This window comes from Chelonus insularis, unplaced genomic scaffold, assembly GCF_013357705.1.
Source record: "Chelonus insularis isolate UGA/USDA-ARS -01 unplaced genomic scaffold, ASM1335770v1 contig_146_pilon, whole genome shotgun sequence".
Lineage (NCBI taxonomy): Eukaryota > Metazoa > Arthropoda > Insecta > Hymenoptera > Braconidae > Chelonus > Chelonus insularis.
In genome coordinates, this window is record NW_023276387.1 from 548,328 (window position 1) to 568,669 (window position 20,342).

The following is a 20,342-nucleotide window of genomic DNA, read 5'->3' on the forward strand; positions in this document are numbered from 1 at the left end:
GGATGTCTACTGAACAAAAAGAGAAACTTAAAATAGAAATTGGTCTAGCCATTTTAGAGATATCATCGATCAAAAATTCACTCGTACACTCTATTTACATTCACACATAAATATGTTTTCTTTTAAAGATTATGTAGAATAATCTAGTATGTTCGAAGGATAATTATGAGATAAATAAATCGGTTTAATGAGAGATGTTGAAGCTTTTAAAGGGGTAGAGCGATAGGTTAGGTTTATTAGCAGAAATGAAATAAAAAAGAAGTAAATAAAATAATTTTAGTCAAAAGAAATAAATCATGGTGGCCTACTGCGCACAATTGTCGCGCATAAAGTGGAGTATCTAAGATGGTTGATACTCTTAGTGCAGATGGCTTGGTCATGTATTGGGTTTAGGTCTGTAAATTGAAGCGTTTCCACGCGCAGTAAACAGCTGGCGTTGCAATGCGTCAGAGGTAACACAAAATGTCGTGTGAATGGTTGTGTTAGTTGTTCGTCGTCTTAGAATAAGTGTGAAAATAAAAGACGTCAGAAAAATCTAGCAAACATTAAATGAACAAATATAAAAGTTTAAAAACTGAAAATTAATAATAATATACTAAAATCACACGTCACTAAGATAATTAATCGATAATATTTCAATTAAATTCAAGTGTTTTGTGTGAACTGAAAGATTTTCTTTGTTCCTTCCAACAAGACTTTCTTGCGCATTCATTTTTCTTCACTCGCGCAGGCTTTGTTCTCCCTTTTAATACACCGTTAGACGAATAACAAAGTCTAAAATAATTTTTTTCACTTTTTTATCACACTTTAAAACAAGTTATAATTTGCCTGAAGTCGACTTAAATCCAAAACCGTCGATTAAGAAACTGGTTTTACATATAAATAAATAAAAAGTAAATCAATGTGACCTGTTTAAATACACACTTCATGAGTGACTGCTTTGTTTTGACTGAGCAGCTGATCGTTTTTGACATTTAATTTGTGTTCAAAGGACATTTTTCCACAATTTAGTTAATCTGAATATCAACGACTATTCAAATACAGAAAAAAGATTGTAAATTGACCAAGTCATAACAAGAAAACAAGATTAAAAAAAGTTATTCAAGATAAATATAAAGGTTTTGAAAAATACCGAAATTATTTTTGATATAAAAATAAACCATTTTTCCACTAATATTTAATTATTTAAAACCAAAATAAATAAAGTAACTATCAAAGATCTCGTGTTATTTATTTTAACGTTTGTAAAGAAATCGATAGACATAAAAATAACGCAATTGAAAAGCTTTTAAAACTATTAAATTAATTATCGAAAACATTTTGTTGCCATAAAAACGATAATTAAATTAACTTGAGGATCTCTATAACGACTGAAGTGTTGAAAAATCACTGAAAATAAATAATCTGAAGCCATTTTTTTTATACACTGGAAATTGATCTGAATGTGTGTGAGATTAATTATCGATTCAATTAAATGTGATTTGTTGTCAGTAACAAGTTTGAATATCAACGAACAGCTCTACTGATCTCTATGAGGCACAGGTCAACGGGGGCCGTCCTCGCGGAAAGTGAGAAACGTGGGGTACGGCCCCAACTAAGCTGACTACTGGAATTATCAAGGGACAAATAGTCTCGAAGATACAGAAGCTAAAAAAAAAATCAATTGTACTGAAACATTATTTGGGTAACTGGCCAAAAGTAAATTAACCTAAACATCAGGAAACAATCAAGAAAGTTGATTAAAAAAATTTATCTGATAACTACGGATGCCTGATTGCAGTTCACGACTCAAAGTCAATTTTGGTATTAATTGAAGCCTAATTATAATCAGGAAATTCGAAAATGCTTTACATATTTCATGTTGACACGGGTGCTACTCTAACATTCGACATCAAACTCGCTCTCCAAAGGTAATTGTCATTTTTGTTTTGAAAAAGAAAATGCATTTCTAACAATTAAATTAATGATTTCAAAGTTATTTCAGGATTTAAGGGCAATTTAAGTTAGAAACTAGAGTTTGCCAAACTTTAGACGCTAACACTTGTTGGTGGGATGATTGAAAAAAGTTTTGTAACCAGAGTTTGATAAGCCTAGAGGTATAATCTCTCTAGAAAAAATATTAGTGTTTAGTTTAAACCTTAATATCAAGGTTAAAAAAATTCTAGTCTCTAAATAACAATAAACAAAGAATCTAATAGAAATAATATATTTAATTGTTATTAAAAAATTCAAAAATTTATGTTACTAATGGATTGGATAAAATGAACAGTTGTTTCTTAAGAGGTCATCTTTTTAGCAATTACAAACACTGGTTACAGAGCTTCCTACGGTTATTAGTTCACGAGTTATGATTGATCAAAGTAGTCTATGTTTATCTTCAGCAAAATAGATAAGTCAGTAAAACAGAAAAAAATGTTAGATAAAATTCAAAATGAGTAAATTACAGTATTAAGTATATACTTGAAGCTATAATTTAATTTAATATTTTTAGAATTAACTTCTTAGTGAATTTGTAATAATTAACCTTACAATGAATATCAGAATGATGATGAAATGATTCTAATGATGGTTGGACCAAAAAAAAAATGACGTATCAAAGTTGGCTACTGGCTAGTAATTCATCGTTGATGTAACTCAAAAAGAGAGACAGATAGAGACAACAAGTGTGCAGAATGTAGAATGTAGATGGACGTTGGCTCGTGTCAAATGTGTACTAGCCAAGTTAGACAGCTTGTTGCAAGCGGAAATTCATTTTTATACTGCAACGAGTCTTAAACAGAAGTTGCTAACAATAACTTCGCCTTCTGCGATGTTTAAAACACTCTTCTATTTCCTCTATTAATCTAAAACGCAACAATCCAAAAATACCTGCACGAACAAGGCAAAAAAAAGCTGATTACCATCAATATCATATCAAGAAGTTGATGATTAAATTTCTAATAATCTCAATATACTGGAGAATTAGCAATTCACCTTTGATCTTATCAACTAATCTCTCATACAGTCAATTGCATATAGGTCTGATTTAGTATTATGGTTGCATCTCAATGAAAAGCGGGTCGCACACCCAACAGAGACCCCATTCCCACTCCTTCTTGGTTCTTAGCTAAATTAACTTGCCTCTCTCTTCCATCTAAAACACATTAGGCGAGAAATAGACCGCGAATGACTAAAATCTACAGCAGTATTATCTCCAACCTCCTTATTAAATTTCTGTTGAAAAAATAACTAGTATTCTAGTATAATGAGGGTGATATTCCTGTTAACAACTCTAACCTGATCACCTGTTGACTGATAATACTTTTGATATTTCAGTGTTGCTGAATTGAAGGAAGCGATTGAACGAGAATGTGGAGTTTTAGCTGCTCATCAAGTGTTGCTGATGAGCGGTGGCGAGAGTTTAGAACCTCATGCACGCGTCTGTTCATATTCTGCTGGTACAGATACAAATCCTATTTATTTATTTAGCAAAGCTGCCATCGAGAGCCAAATACCACCTATACCACACACAGATTACAGTACAGGTAATGATTAAATATTATTTAAAGTCATTTATAAAATAATCTTATCATCACCAAAGCTCAATAACCTGGAAAAATATTATCACTAGATCTTCTGGAACCAATATTGAAAGTTACCAAGAATAAAAAAAATTAATTTTAAATTTAATTAAAAACAATTTAATGAAGAATCAGTTTAATTACTTGTTTTTATTGATAAAAATGGTATAAAAAATTTTTTATGGCAAAAACTAATGCTTTTACTTACAAGATCACACTAGAACGATTTCAAACACAGGTCTTGAAGCCTTTTATAATCATCTGTTTGTAGGTTATAAACATTTTAAATGATAAGATGACGTTTGCAAAAAATAGCACAGCTCCTGGATAGTGAATAAGAGATAGAGAATCATACAATGTGTTGACGATACCAGACTGTTGGACGCCAATTGTACGACAATTTCTTGAGACTTGGGAGTTAATCGCGTTGAGCGCGTGAATCGAGGCCGTTCTGACTGCATTGCGTAACCTTAGTATCGACAAAGAGTCGTTTTAAAAGAGTTAAGAAGGAAAAGACTTTGTCCCTTGTGATATATTCTAGCTCAATACTATTAGAATCATGTAATCTGTTGATGATTTGCATGATTATTGTCTCTTGTCTATCTGAGACTCTTGATAAAAGGGTCGAGAAAAAGGCTGATAAAAAAAGTAAATAAGTGCACGTTTTTTTCTTTTTTTTCGATAGAAAAAATGTGTTAATTATATTAAGATCGAGGGTAGAGTGCATAAGTCATTTGTATTGATTGCACTAAGCCCCATTATTCATCAATAATGCGACAATTAATGCGACCCACACTGCAAATTCGGTCAACGTTATATCGTTTATTATTATCATGTCATTTGAATGGATTATTAACTTTCTATACTTGATGTAACGTGTGATGTAGTTATAATTATTATTAAAAGTCGTTACCGAATCAATTTCTAAATGATGTAGCTGATCAATGTTATATTTACACATGTGACTTTTTATTTTTAATTATTATTTTTATTTTGTTTTGATTGATTAAAATACTTTTCTAATATTTTAAATTTGTTTTAAATTTTAATTTTGAATGGTTTCAGATGTTGATCTCGTTGACCAAATTAATGCTTCTCTGGCAATGCCAGCAACTTACTCAACCCTAGTATCCCGTGCGCAATTGGCTCAACAATGTTATGTCATAGCACGAGATCAGACGCGAACATGTGAACATCTAGTCCATGATCAGCATCTCCAGCAACAAGGATGGGCAGCAGTTGTAGCGAACCTTGAAGATATAACCCAAATGTTTCAATCAAAAGCTGATTTACTTCAGCAGAGCTTTGCACAATATCTTACAGAGCGTGAACAACATATGCAGCTTCTTAACACCTTTAATTCTGATTTAGAAAATTTATCAAAGATTCCAATTTTACCAGCATTACGTGCTCAAGCTGAAGGTTTATTAAGTCCGGAAGATCAGACGTCAGAATCGGAATGCAGTGATGAAGTAATGAGCCTGCTACGTTGGATTTCTGCTAAAGATAATCAGAGTAGTTTGGAGCAGGTTGCTGAACAATGTTCAAGAGGGTTGGAGCAATTTGATGAACGTATGATGGAAGCGTTAAAGAATGAAGTCAATGCTGCCATTGATGCATCAAATAAGCCAGAAATGAAGGAAATAAAAGGGTTGGGTGAACGGTTATTTGCTTTGGAGCAGTTAATGGCACAAACAAAAAGGCTGGTTCAAGAGCAGGGAGAATTGGCACAAGGCTTCCATCAAAATCAAACTCGAGCGAATAATTTAGGAGATGCAAGTGTACTTCCAGATCTTTGTGCATCACATAGGAGGCAATTGGCAGTGATGATGGAGAATCACAGCCAGCTGAGGGATATTAGAAGAAGGTGTACTAGAGCAAAGGAAGAATTGTCGGAAAATATTTACCATAGGTTAAAGTGGATTATGTATGTAGAGAATAAAATGATGGAAGTTGATGGGAAATTAGTGATGTATCATGAAAATTTGAAACGATTGCGAAGACATTTGGAAGTACTTCAACAAATTCATTTAGCACCACAGATGTACATCAGTGCTGTGGCAGAAGTTGTGAGAAGACGAACATTTTCGCAAGCTTTTTTGGTTTGGGCTAGTAATTTAGCATGTCAGTTGTTGACAGTTTATAATGAAGAGATTGCCAAACGTCGGGAATTTCAAAATAAATTTGACGGACATTTTTTAAATACTTTGTTTCCTGGCTTGGAAGATATCCCACCCCCGTTTGCGACACAGGCACCGACAGTTTTTGATGGAGAACTGCCTAAGGTAATTTATACATTTTTTTATTTCAATAGAAAATTAAACACTAAATTAATGGTATGTTTGAAATGCATTTAAAATAGCTATCTTTATAAGCGATAGAAACAATGATTAGAAAATGAAAGTTGCGTTTTACTTTTTTTTCTAGTTGACTGCGGAAGACATGGAATCCCTCAAAGTTCAATTACCTGATCTTGCCGATTCGATTTCTACGCTAGATTTAAGTAGCATCACGCAATTTTTCTTATCCAAAAGTTTGACTGAAGGCAGCACAGATGATAATAAAAATAAAGAAAGCAGCACCATGATGCCTGTTGATGTTTCAACTAAAGAACAAAGTGATCAAGTTGCAATGACTAGTGATAGGTAAAAAAATTATTTAATTATTTTCAATAATAATTAATTAATGTAATTATAATATTTTAATGAAATATTGAATTTTAGGATTGGTTTTGAGTCAGAAACGGACACGGACGAGTTTGAAAAAATCTCCCAAGGTGTGAGTGACTCCAAGCACAACCTATTCGAGCAGAGACAGAAGACGAAAAAGCAATTGGAGGTTGGTTGCTCAAGATGCGTGTCTCCCACATCCTCAACATCAACAAACATATCTTCCATAACATCTAGAGTTGATTTAAACCGTTCCTCCTCATCTAGTGAACCAGCCACAAGTTCCTTTCATTTTCCTAGCTTATTAACAACTGAAAAACCGCCATTATCATCATTAGCAGCACCAATATCCTTAAGTCCTTTAACGGAGTGCGCTGAAAATAATGAACCCCTAATTCATTTTTGCACCGATTTACCAACCTTTACGGCTCAAAATGATTTATCTCAAGACGAACCACATTCCTCGATATCTCCTAATCAATCCTTATCCTTACCAAAGTCTTCCGTACTGTGCGACGGCCTCCTTCATCAACAGCAAAGCAGCGTCGCAAGTCGACATCCTGATAGTGGTGGATCCAGTCCTTTTGCTGATCCAAGCAACGCTGATTTCATGGGTACCGAGTTTTACATTGATGAATCACTACCCAGCAGCCTCAGCGAACATCCGAATGATGCTCATACTGCTATAGTTTCTCTTCTTCAGGTACTGGACGAATTACAGCTCACAACAAATCTTTATTCGTAGCCGTAAACGTTCCATTACCTTTTTTTTTATATCTCTTTCTCTTTTTATCAACCAGTTTGTACCATTTACACACTTCTTTGCTCTAGAATTGGTCAAAAGTTTACCGTTCTTATTATTTTATATATAAATGCATCCAACTTTGTTAGTTAATTTTTTTTTTAGTACAGTAATAATTTTTAAATTAATGTTACTTTTGACCATTTCTCGTATTTAAACCTCTACATATGTTCGTAATACTCTTTTTTTCATTTTATATAGTAAGAATAATATTTTTATTTATATATTTTCTAGTTCACATCTATATTTTGGATTATTTTCCAGGATAGCTGATGCCGTCGCACTTATTTCCTTATTTACATGCTCCTTATTTCCTTTTATTTCCTTTTGACAACCAAATAATCTTAAAAAAAATCATCGCCTCGCTAGATAAATACTAAGTTCGGTTTTTAAACTTGAACTAACACTGATAATATTCATTAAAATCTCACAGATTTAGCAACAGATAATTTTTTAATCTTCAATTATCACAAAATTGCACGTTTTTTAATACTTGTAATCGTTTGAATGTTTTTTTTTTAATCTTTTGTGTAATTGATGTTATTTGGAGCTTGCAAGATTAATAAGATAAAGTAATTAATACGAAATAATTATTCAAAATCTTTCATGCAGTTGTATGACAAAAAAAAAATTTAATCCAATTGAATCACTAAAATAATCATAACAATTATTACCAATCATTCAAAAAAAAGCATATAAACGCAGTTTGAAATGCACAAAAAAAATTTTTAAAAGTTATATTTACTGATGATTATATTGCAGGAAAACCTGGGAAATACTCGAAATGAAGTGGAAAGACTCCGAAATATAATAAGAGCATTAAAAGTGGCGATGAACGAAGCAGTATCAGCATTTAGGCAGGAATTATCATTACTTAGAGAACGAGTGAATGATGACAAAGGCAGTATAATAAATATGAGTGAAAGAATATGTCAAGTGACAGTGTTGCATTCTCAAGAATGTGAAAGAATTTTACGAGAACGTGAACAAGAACTGACAGTAGATCATGAGTTGGAACTTGCGGATGCTAAGAAGCTCATTCGTTCTAAAGATGATGAGATATTGAACCTTAAGCAGACAATATTAGAGAAAGACTCGGAAGGAGAGCAAGAGAGAATGATGAGTACGAGGTTGATGAGACAAAAGTGGGAAAATGACCAGGAAGAATTGAGAAACATGCAAACTAAATTCCAAAGTGAGTTGGAGAAGGCTCTAGATCAAGCAAGAATTGATAAAGAAAATGCGGTCAAGCAAGCACGGGATGCTGGTCTAGCGGAAATCAATGCTTTAAATAATACTTTGGAGCAGTACAAAGTAAATATCCAGGAGTTGGAAGAAACTTTGGCAACCACCAGAGCAGAACAGCAAAAATTGGTCAAAGAAGCTACGGATAAACTGCAGATGGAATTCAAGACGGAATTGGAGACTATAAGAAGTCGATTCAAGCTTATGGCAGCTTCCTCGGTAATGGAAAGAAGCCCTAGTGACTCCAGTCTAGAAAAAATAGAGGTAAGAATCAAAAGAATATTCTTCTAAAAGACTTTTTCCATTTCAATAGCGATTAACATTTTTTTCTTTTAACTTTAGCGTCCAGATGTGATCGAATTAGCAAGTCATGAAGCCATTTTGGCTCAAACAAAAAAGAATATGGAAGCTGAAAAGGCAGAAGCAATCCGTAAAGCAATAGAAAAGGAAACGGAAAAATTCGAAATGAAACTTCAGTATGGTTTATCACTGGCAACAAAGCAAATGGATGCTCAACTTGAATCGCAACGTCTTCGTGAGTCATCTCTAGTGGAAGAGTGTCGTCAATATCAAGATATGATTCGCAGAGTGACGGATGACGAATGTAGAACACGACAGCAATTATCCGAGAAATTAGAAAAAGTTGAAGAAGAGAAAAGACGATTAGAGTTACTAATGATTGCCGAACGGAAACAACGAGACACTCAAATTCACGATTTAGAAGCAGAAAAAAGTAAATTGAGGCAAGAGCTGAATGATGAGAGAATGAAGATGAGTCAAAGTGGTGGCTCTGGAACTTTAGTAGATACTCTTAAAATGCTTTTATCTGGCGGCAAAGATGATATAGAAGTTTCAGAATCGAAGAAAGTGAGATTGGAGTCAGCTGGAGATGCTGAAAGTCTTTTAAGACGTCTAGAGATGTTAGAAGGTGATAATAATCGTCTCAGTACAGAGTTAAGACTCATTCGAGAAAATAAAGAAACAATTGAGGCTCGTGTAGAAGCACTAGAAGCTGATAAAGTTCGTTTGGAGATCGAATTAGTTAAGGAAAGGTCTAGAAGAGGTTTTGGTGCCAGTGAAAGTGGTATTGCTGTCTCTATTGAATCGCGGGATAAAGATATGAATGCGTCGGTTGCTTTGGTATCAGATTCCAACCAAGAAGCTGGCAATCCGGAACACAGTCGTCAAGATTCTGTTAGATATAGAGAGAAATTGATGAAGAGCACCAATAGTATGTTCCAACAGCTTTCTGTCAGTCTTTATTCTTGCAATCCTGGAGATAGTGTTATCGTTCTTTGGGATACGGTTCATAGCAGCTACATTATTCTTCAGGAGTCAAGAACTATGTATTTCTTACATTCTGACTGCATTGATAGTCTTGATCTTCGGCTTGGATCTGATGGCCTGCCTAAACAGATTTATGTCTTTGGAGAAGTTGTTGATAAACAGTATTGTCACGCCAAAAGGGTAATTATTCTTTTTCAATGCATAAAAATAATTTTTATAATTGAGCAATGAATGCAATTAATTGATGGGAATTTTTATTACAGTCGGAAAATCGTTACCACGTGCCTCAAGGTACTAAATTTTATCGAGTAAGAGTGAAACCAGCGCAACGAGATTTGGATTTAATAGCATCGACGTCAGACAAAAGTCTACAGTGAAAATAAGAAGTAAATATAAATTTTAAGTTGATAACAAATCTAAAAAAATCGATAATTCTGCTGTGATCGATTGAAAACCTGTGTCGTAGTTGTCCTGTACACCGTTTAAAAGATCTCCATAATGATAATATGAATTAATAATTATCATTAACTATACCTAATAATTTTTTTGCAATAAATAACATTAAAAAGGAAAAAAAAAAAATCTAAAATAATAAATTAAAAGATAAATTATGTCTTGTAACAATTAGTTTTTATGAATTATTTAATAAGTTACTCAATTTTCATAGATTAAAAAAATACAAAAAAAAAAATAAATTCATTTTACAAATATAATTAATCATAATTAAAAGATAAAAGCAACAAAAAAAATGAAAACGAAAAATGATAAAATTTTAAATGATAAGCTAGCATTATTGTGATATTTTAGATGTGGTTAGCTGTGACTGAGTGATAATTAACGATAAAAAATTACAAAAAAAACTGTATTAAAACAAAAAAAATAAATAAATTATTGTGTAAATAAAAATAAGAAAGAAAAGCAAAAAGTTTTTTCGTAAGCAAACCAAATCAAGCAAGATAAAAAAAATATATACAAGATAAAAACAAAACCTACATAATTAAATTGAATTAAACAAAGTGATATGAGTGTTTAGTGAATTATTAATTATAATTAATCATCATTAAGCACGCGAATAACATAGATAAATTACAAAGACCAATTGTTAAGGGTCAAAGACACTTTAATTTACCCTGAAATCAGTGATTCGCTAGATTTAACAACCGTTTATCAGCATTAAACATTACAAACCATAAATATTCATGATTTATTACGAAAAAAATTAATTGTTAAAAATAGGTTTAACGACCAATTGTAAAAAAGTTATCGTAATATAATTGATTTACTTTTATTGTTCGTCATCAATTGTAACAATCACTAATCGTAATTATCATTAGCATTATTCAAGCGTAGACAATTAATTATTCAGCGTTAACAAACTCGAATTCATTCATTGTTTATTTATCACTTATTATAATATCACTACAAATCAGTTATTATAATAATTAATCATCAATATTATTATTATTATTATTATCATTGTCGATTATCATAATGATTAGCATTACTGCACCGTGATGATATGGAATATAAAATAGTATGGTGAATTTCACTAAAAAACAATTACAAACTATTGTTATTAACTGTATGAGTACTATTAATAATGATAATTAATTAAACAATAAATGTTAAAAAGAAAATTACACAAATAATAATGATAATGAAAATTAGAAGTAATGAATAATTATTAATATTAATAGATATTCACACTAATGTTTGCAAAAAAAGGCGTGCAATATAATTAACAGCCTTAATGTATAAATTTCATAGGAGCTAACAACTAAAAAAAAATAAGGACCATTTCGCTGATTTTCATTTAAGATATTTCTTTAAATTTAATGACGTTAATTAAAATTATAGTAATTATTAACGATAATATAATGAAAAGAAGAAAAAAAATTTATCGTTTACAAGTAAATCAATTAATTCACAAAAAAATAAAAGATCTCGTAGAACAAAATATGTGTGAATGAGTGATGAGAATTCAATATTAATAGTTACACGAAAGTACACAAATAAAATGAATTATAAAAAACTGTGACATTTTAATCATAATTAATATGTAAATAACTAATTAAGAGATTAATAAGGAAAATTTAAGATATTAATTTAAACATTAACAGAGGAGTAAATTAGTTGACTAAAGTGATAAGGAAAAAATAGAATAAATCAACATTTGGATGAATTTTTTTAAATAATTAACTTTTAACAAGAAAAAAAAAAATTTTGTAGAACTTCTATTGTTACTGATGCTAATGATGAATTGGCATCAGTTTCATAAGTATATCTTTAATGATACGATTGAACAATTTAAAAAAAAAAAAAACATAATTAACGATAATCAGTGATTAATATTACCTTTCCTATAATGGATTTAATATTAATAATATTATTGATATATAGATGTATATATAGGCACATTTAGTAGAAATTATAACAAAAAAACCAAATAGCTGTGATCGTTAGTTCTTATATATATAAAAAAATTGAAAAAAAAAAAAAAATTAAAATATTCACTTATACTATTATTATAATTATTATGACTATCATCATTTAGTTGTTTAAGTACGTAAGTAATAAATGATCAAGTTCTGATATAAAACTGTTCACTTTTTTCACTGCACATAATGTGTTATTCATTTTTTTGCACTAAGAAAACTATTTTGTAGCCAATCAAATATTGTCAAGTTAAGTACATTAAAATGTATTTATCTCCGGCGCTTATGATAAGTATTGTGAATTTTTATAGCATGAAAAAATAATGATTGTCATCATTATTTTTAATTATTAATAAATCATGTTTGGCCAGAAGATTGATTGTGCTTATAGCCGAATTGGATAAAGAGTTTTGCATCTTAAACGTACCTTTAAGAAATTAAATGTGGTGTACGTTGAAGTTTTGAAACTCTTCGTCCGGTTCGGCTACACTCCAGGTTTAATCTATATACTACTTTCTAGCGTATGTGCCAAAATAACTTTATATTACCTCCAATTCTACTCTTTGAGGGTTTCGAGTATGTACCTTGCGATTTACTTTCCTCACAAAGAAAAAATTGTAAAAGGTGTTGCGCGAGTCCGACAGAAGATTTGTATAAATATTATAAAAAAATGGACTACCTAAAAAAACTGAACGATTTTCCTCACGCCCATTTAGTAAGTGTTTTGTATCTTTTTATTAATTTGTAACAAGTGATTATAGTCAAAACGTTGGAAGAGTAAAATTTCAAGTCATACGGAAAATTATTTATTTCAAGTTATTATGTTTTTTATACTTATCCTATATCATTTCAAGTTATTTTAAGCTGTTATTTATCAAAAATTATCATACAGGCAATTATTTTATACGGGAAATTAATTATTATAAGTTGTGAACCAGCTCAGAAATAATTTGTGGGCATGTGCCAAAATGATTTCCCTCCAATTCTATGCTTTTAGTGTTTCGACTATATAATAATTGTCTACTTCGACAATGAATACTCATGTAGAATATTTAATAATTTTCATTCTAATTTTTTTAGGACCCAAAAATGAAATTCGAGTTCAATGCTGTGGCTTATCATTACCTGATCTAATATATACGAGACGAATCAGATGCTGAGAAGGCAATCCTGGAAAAAAATATTTCACCCAATATGATTGATAACATGTTAGATTATGTGTATGGTTATCAAACAACCATAGACAAACACAAAGAAGACCTTAATAACTTCAAAAATACGTCAAAAATAAAACTCTTAATTAATTCCTTTTATAATATGAAATGAAAAAAAGGTTAAATAATTAATAATGCACTTTTTAAAATTAAATAATTATAAAATACATATTACTGAAAATCAATAAATAATTTCTAATACAATATGGACTTTACATTTTACTTTTACAGAAAAAAAATTGTTACTACTTTTTAAAGTGCATCTTAATAAATATAAAGTTGGTCTATAGAGAATTTTTATCTTACAAGATATTTTTTAATAATAATCAAAAGTGATTCACATAACAATATATGTATATTATTTATCTAATTATAGTCAATACGGATATCAAATAATTTTTATGGACTAAAAGTATTTTTGATGCTGCACAAAAAATTTTTTTATTTTAAAAAATACATTTTTATAATAAGATGATAAAATTTAATATATAAAAACATTTTATTTACCAACATTTTTTTATAAATGCTTTAAACTAACCTTTGAAGAAAGAAAATTAAATTTCCATCTCCAAAATACCGCGCTTTCTAATTTAATTTTTAGTTCTTATAAATTGGCGTTGGCATCGTTTCTTTTTCCGTTGGATAATTTAATTTACATTTATAAATATTATGTAGTTTAGAACAATACATAGTAAAAAAAGTTATGACATAGAATATATTGAATACAAATAATATGGAATAACACAATCTTTTTTTCAAATGTATTATATGTATAAAAAAATATCTCTTAAGTTATGCTTGGGTGTTTTCTGACCCTTTGAAAAACTTTTTGTTTAAATTCAAACAAAATCTAGTATTATTTACATTTCATTTTGATCATATGATGTATAAATGGCTCAGTTTGCACACATTGCCGATTGGTACCTGTTTCGGCTTTGATTCACGATAGTTCTTGGAAAAGATAAATATTTTACCGTTAATAATTATTATTATTCTCAACAAACATGATGAAAATAAAATTAAAGTCTTAATTAAGAATATTAGATAATAAGTTCAATAAATCAATCATTAATTTTAAAAATATCTCGGTTTAAAAATTTATTGTATGTACGCTTTGTTAAAAATGACTCTGTCTACTGTGACATATTTATCTGCTCCAAAAGGCAGCTAAAATTCGTAATATCTTTTTAAAAGTGACTTTTAATATTTATGTGTCAATAATTCAGTGTATTTTTAGTTAAGTGCAGTGAAAAAATCTTTGTTAATTTAAAAATAACAAAATACGCAATTGATAAATTCTGGGAATTTTGTGCGTTGCGCAGAAGCTCTAGTGGGGCGACCAAAATGCGTACAGCTCGCGCAGCACGTTTAGCTGGTGTCATGGCGTCTGTTATTTAAATTTAGTTATCATGTGAAGTGATTGTTAATTATTGTGAGTTATCAGTGTATTAGTGAAGTACTGAACAGTAGTGAGTATTATTTAAATTCTACGAGTGTTTTTTAAACAGCGTTGGAAGAGTTTTTAGCACAGGTACGTCCTTAAAAATGATTAAGTATTTATTTCTTTATTTATTCGATAAATTAATATAAATAAGACATCAAATTATCTTAAATCCAGTCTTTAATCGAGTTAATCTTAAACATTAACGACACAATGATCATCAAATTAATATTATTTAAGCTCGTTTTATTAAAAGAAAATTCAAAAATCATTCGAAATATTTATGATTCAATAATACTATAATTTGGTCTGAATGTTCAAAGATGACATACATATACAATTTATCGACTCGAATTATCCTTACAAATAACAAAAAATAAAATCAGTAATAACAAATCTGTTATTAATTACAATAATTGTCCTATTTATCAATATAATACAATTACAATTAATTACAATAGCTTAAAATATTTATCAATAAAAGTCGAGTCTTTTAATTAAATTAAATTTAATGATGAGAAATAAAAGCAGAATTATTTTGATCACAATTTGAAATAAGTCCATTATTGTTAGCATTAGTTTCATCAGGATTGCACAGCATCCCTACTAAAGTATAATCCACATAAGTTGGAAGATCTAAATCATTGACATCTCCATAATTACCTTGATTCCCAAATGAAGGTAAATGAGATAATCTTGAATCAACAACTTCACAGGTATAGTAACATTTATCATTGGTATAGAAATAAGGTTCTGAACTGATGTGGTGCATCACAGGTTCTTGAGATTGCTCTGAATATATTCGATTAGAAAAACCTGAATGTTTATTAGGAATTTCATAATTGATTCGATCATCAGGGCTTTGACGATGAATAGAATTTTTTGATATCGTTGGATCCAATGTCGATGGATATTCATCATAATTGATGTATGTTGGTGGATTTTGAAGAGTTGGGCTTTGACTAGGGAGACTGGATTCATTGACAGCATTCAGTTTCATACTTGGTGTTTTGTGATAGTGATTCACATCATATCTAGAGCAGTTTAGGTCATTTTCGATGCACTTTTGAGAATCAAATGCTGGAAACTGCAACCGATTGTCATGATTCCAATAAGTTTGATCAGCAGTCTTTGATAAGTGGATTTGGTTCTCGTCTTGGTGTTGAGATGTACTCTGATGACTGCTACTTGAATCATCACTCAGCAACTGATGCCAGTAAGCATCTTGTGATTGTTTTGTCTCGTATTTGATCATTCCAGAACCAAGATCTAGTAGTGTTGATGGAGATCGAGCAATATCTTGGGAGTTGGTTGAAAAATCTGGTCTAATTGGTTGGTCTAGTTGGAAAATTTCTTCTGGTTGGAATAAATCTGTAGTAAATGATGGAAAATTGTCCGGATAAGAAGCTTCCTGAGGTACTTGTGTTGGTAAACAATAACCTGTAGTCTCTTGATTATTACACAAAGTGTCCTGGTACCAGAATGATTGCTCAGGTGGTGTTGGTTGCTGATGATACTGGGATTGATGTTGGTGAGGGGGTTGGTAGGTTGTTTGAAGACCACAGACACACTCGAATGGCAGACAGGTGCAAGTATAACCTGAAATTAAACTCATCTCATTAAAAACTCCTTTTTTTAATTTTTAAAATTTACTTAAAGAGTGCACTGGTGCTTACTTTTATCTGATATCAATGGTGGTGGCTGCGCACTCTTTTGCGGTGGTATTTCTAGTGGTTCAGAATTCGGTCTCTTGGTTCCTCTGAGTGACATCAACTATAATCATGATTTTTTAATTTAATAAATCGTTTTCAAAAGCTTTCAATTATTTTATTATTGAGCTTTCGTGCCGGATTTTTACCTTTGTTCCTAGAGCAGCATCTCTAGCAAGTAATACCGCTAGACCTCGAACTCTTCTGCCAGCACCGGCACTTCGTCGAGCTTCTGAGGTTGATTTAGCTTCAGGTTTTGGGTGATCATGTTGTCCTTTCGCTTGGAAAAATATTGCATCGTCTGTATGTCGCCAAAAATGTGTCACTGGATAGCCACAATGTCCTCGACATGATAAAATCTCCAGTCGTCCTGGACATGTTCTGTTTGGACAGGGTTTTCCTTGTTGCTTTTTCCGAGCCTGTCATTAAATTATCAACTTGAGTAATAAGCTATTGTAAATATTTTCACAATACACACAGTTCAATGACAACTATTTATATAAACTAAACCTCATTCAGGATCATCTAATTTGTTTACTCATTGCCTTATTCCATAATCCTGAATGATTAGTATTTATTTACTTTTAATAAAATTCACTATTACCTTATCGCAAATGGCCGGACGTAAATGAACCCTTCCTCCACCTGGCAGAACACAGTGTTGAGAGCATATTAACACTCCTAAGCAAGACTTCTTCAAAATACTGACGTTATGGTTATTGGTATTCCTCATGGCCCATCCTGAAGCATGTTTACGTGCTTCTTCACAATTTGGTGCATAAACTTTCCTCACATGTCCATCAGCCCATTCAGACCACGTGTCATAATCCACTATCTGCAATTTAAATATCGACATTTAGCTTTATGATTGAATTTTAAATATTTAAATTGTACTAGAAGTTCACTTTTGCTTTTTCCTTCATTTTGCACAGTCACCTCGACAACTCACAAATGACTGAACGGATTCTTTACATGACTACTTGACCAACACTGACCAAAAGGTTCCTACCCCAGTCTCGTGCCTACCAAAATTCCCACCATATGACTGAGATTTTAGTAATTGAATTATGACTGGTTGGTGGATTTTCCAATCGAAGTGGGGTTTAATTATTTACTTTGTGTAGGTGGTCAACAGGTAGGATAGAATTACAATGACACTTAAGCCAAACAATAATAAGTACTGCCTACAATTGGATTACATATTAAACTAGCACTAAATATAACTTTCAGGGGTGTCAGTAAGGTTGTTGAGGGTAATTCCAAGGGTCTGTAAATTCCCCAAGGGCCTAGTAGCAGGTATGTTGACTTGGTAATACTAATATTAGGCTTGGCAGGTTGGCTTATTCTCTGTTGTCTAATAACCAGATGTTTGAGTATTGTTTCTAATTATTTAACCAATAATCCTTGTCTCACTTACCCGTGGCACATTCGAGTCGTTGATGTCCCATTCCTGGTGGGGATGATGTTGCTGTTGATTGCTTGCAACACTCGCTGACATTGTCGGCGATCCAACTCGACTCCTAGAATGTTGATAAACATTTCGTTAGCTTTATTCAATTTAATGTCTATATAGCAATAATGGATGCTAGATAAGTAGATACCAACACTTGGTCATAGTGATAAACATTTGAAAGGTGAAAGAAAATAATTAGCTAGGATTGTTGATGATTTTTAAATGCTAGGTTGATGATAAGCTGCGTTGTTGGGAGTGTGAATATAGAAAGAGTAATCAAAGTTTAATTTAAGATTGCGCAATAGATGTTAAGAAGAGTTGACACAGAGATAAAATCCCAATTTATGGGGCACACCGAGTGTTGTGTGTCTTCAGAGATACTTATGGGAAACCGTGGGTGGCCTTTGACAATCGTCTCTTTGCTCATACTTTTCTCAGAAAATTTCAATAAATTCATTAATTAACCATACATTGTCTCCATTATTTTAATCATTAGCTTTTTTTTTCTGCACTCCATCAGACCAACGTTCAGCTGTTAATGATTTAAGATGCATCAAAGGATCATTTTTGGGAATCCAATTATTTAATTGATCAAACAAAAATAATTCCAGCTGGTAATGATGCTAGACTGATTGATTTCCTAGATTTTGTTTTCAGCAAATTACTAGAGTTTAATTTAATGTCAATGATCATGATTATCTGATTAAGTTGAAAACTTGAGTCATTTATTAATTCAAGACCGGTTTTATTTTTATTACAGACGTTTATATTGCACTCGATCGTCTTTTATTAAATATATTTACTAGTATTTTCCTTCTCGGAAGTTTCCGGATTAGGTTGTTACATCGAGGTCAATATATTACACAGGAAATAGTCATTAATTATCCAATAACTTTGGTATTAATCAAATTAATGTTAATAAGACTCAAAAATTTTTATTTCAAGTTTTTTATTTTTTTTAACTCTAGAATAATTTCATAGAACCTAAAATAGTTTAAATAAAATTATTTGTTTGGAATTAACGACATCTGCTTGGGGTTAATTTGATTAATTTGATTAATTCCATGAATTCAAAGTAGAAGACTCATAATTTTTATTTTTATTTATGAGAAATAAAATTATTAAAATTTTTCTGATGAAGTTTGATGCATTCTTTTCAACTAAGACAATTATTTTAATTATTTATAATAAGTGGGACACAATTGGATAGAAAAAATAATCATAAATTTGTGGATAAATTGATAGAATTGTTGGAGTAAATTTGTAAAATATTTTCTTAAGACAAAAAAAGAAATGATTCAAGCGAAGGCGAAGTGAATGATTGCCCGGATCGGTGATAAAGTCATCGCCTTTGGCTTGGCCGTAAGATGATACATCGGGCGGTGATGTTGAATCGAGATTGCGGGGTTAAGACACGTGTATTCACATGCATACCTATCCAACAATATATTTATATTTATCACTCTAAGTAACAATATTTTCACACTTGCAATTTTTTTTTATCCTTTAACAAATCAGCAACAATTTTAATTAAATATTTCATCGTTCTTATTTTCTTTTTGACAATAGATTTAGTTGTTAGGTCATCACTAAAAGTCACCTAGACCAGTTGGAGATGTTGATGATGCTTCTAGGTCTAGGATAATTTTTTCCTTTATAAAAAAAATTGCAGGATGTTTGTTTGAAAGATAAACATTTGTTTTGTTGTTGGATTGTTTATTTATTTTGTTTTAAAAATATTTTGATACTTACAATACCACCATAGTTGTTGATCAATCACCACTTTTGTTACTTATTCAATCAATCAGCACTTTCTGATTAATTTGTTAAGTTATTAAGTAAAATTAATTCAATTGTTTCTAATGTAGATAATATTGGTTTATTACACAATTCACACTAAGTCACTTAAACACTACTTGATGATAGTCAATTTCAATTTGTTTATTTATTTAGAATAAATATATTTGAATTTTTGTTGACTTTTAATATTAAACCAATAGTGAGCCAAGTCTTCACAGTAAATGAAATTATAACTTTTCTTGCAACTATTTGACAATCATAATTGTAATTGTCTTTATTAAAAAAAAAAAATTAAGTGTTAAATTAATTTTTTAGACACTACTTTAGAATTATTTATAAGGTGGAGATTTGAGTGATGAAAGTCTTGTTCACTCCACTGTTAGACCAAGGATTAACACCTGGACGCGCGTGCGTGTCGATCGAAGTCGAATCAAGGACTGAAATGATGACGGTGATGATGTTGAAGAGCAGGGAGAATGGGATAGCACGTTGCACCAACTCTATCCAGTTTATTCTAAAAGGGGAGCCTTAACAATGATTACTCCGCCCAAAGGCGGGTCATATGTGGCCAATCCCCAGCAATAGGCGTGGTTGTGATTATTTGTGAGGGTGTTTAATCCTTGGAAATACTAAAAATTACTTCTTTCAATGTTAGTTATCGATTGTTACAGAGGTTTTAAATTTTTGTTTTTTAAAAATGATTGCTTAATTGTTGATTTTATTCAAC

General features: G+C 31.0%; 3 protein-coding genes across 5 annotated transcripts in view; 2 read left to right on the plus strand and 1 right to left on the minus strand.

The window, feature by feature from the left end:
- The first annotated feature begins 388 nt into the window (after nt 1-388).
- On the plus strand, nt 389-10,145 carry LOC118075149 (RB1-inducible coiled-coil protein 1). The gene is made up of 8 exons (XM_035096836.1): nt 389-1,910; nt 3,316-3,524; nt 4,626-5,845; nt 5,988-6,205; nt 6,284-6,398; nt 7,794-8,540; nt 8,619-9,743; nt 9,827-10,145. Exons 1-8 carry the CDS (start codon nt 1,843-1,845, stop codon nt 9,938-9,940), a joined length of 3,816 nt encoding a protein of 1,271 aa, XP_034952727.1. The 5' UTR covers nt 389-1,842; the 3' UTR covers nt 9,941-10,145.
- A 4,581-nt stretch (nt 10,146-14,726) lies between these two features.
- LOC118063760 (meiotic recombination protein SPO11) overlaps nt 14,727-20,342 on the plus strand; it is a 29,282-nt gene continuing 23,666 nt past the window's right edge. Inside the window, exon 1 of the mRNA XM_035077913.1 lies at nt 14,727-14,743. The gene's annotated coding sequence lies outside the window, so the exon portion shown is untranslated. The remainder of the gene's footprint in view (nt 14,744-20,342) is intronic.
- Nucleotides 14,970-20,034, minus strand: gcm (glial cells missing). 3 transcript variants are annotated; one of them, XM_035077891.1, is made up of 7 exons: nt 19,568-20,034; nt 17,780-17,882; nt 16,967-17,197; nt 16,512-16,781; nt 16,330-16,426; nt 15,317-16,252; nt 14,970-15,259 (listed from the first exon to the last, which is right to left on the minus strand). In XM_035077891.1, the coding sequence occupies exons 1-7, from the start codon at nt 19,576-19,578 to the stop codon at nt 15,162-15,164; spliced, it is 1,746 nt and encodes a 581-aa protein (XP_034933782.1). In that variant the 5' UTR covers nt 19,579-20,034; the 3' UTR covers nt 14,970-15,161. The 3 variants fall into 3 exon arrangements, with proteins under 3 accessions (XP_034933782.1, XP_034933781.1, XP_034933784.1); XM_035077890.1 differs by having other exon boundaries at nt 14,970-16,252; XM_035077893.1 differs by lacking the exons at nt 17,780-17,882; nt 19,568-20,034 and adding an exon at nt 17,268-17,396 and having other exon boundaries at nt 14,970-16,252.

Bases quoted from the DNA above. Each gene is read 5' to 3' on its own strand.
- gcm (XM_035077890.1), bottom strand. The intron at 17,198-17,779 runs GTAAGTGAGACA...TTTAAATTGCAG, and splicing joins ACGACTCGAATGTGCCACGG to ATAGTGGATTATGACACGTG. The intron at 16,253-16,329 runs GTAAGCACCAGT...GTTTAATTTCAG, and splicing joins ACCATTGATATCAGATAAAA to GTTATACTTGCACCTGTCTG.
- LOC118075149 (XM_035096836.1), top strand. From the start codon at position 1,843: ATGCTTTACATATTTCATGTTGACACGGGTGCTACTCTAACATTCGAC. The intron at 8,541-8,618 runs GTAAGAATCAAA...TTTTAACTTTAG, and splicing joins CCAGTCTAGAAAAAATAGAG to CGTCCAGATGTGATCGAATT. The intron at 9,744-9,826 runs GTAATTATTCTT...TTTTTATTACAG, and splicing joins AGTATTGTCACGCCAAAAGG to TCGGAAAATCGTTACCACGT.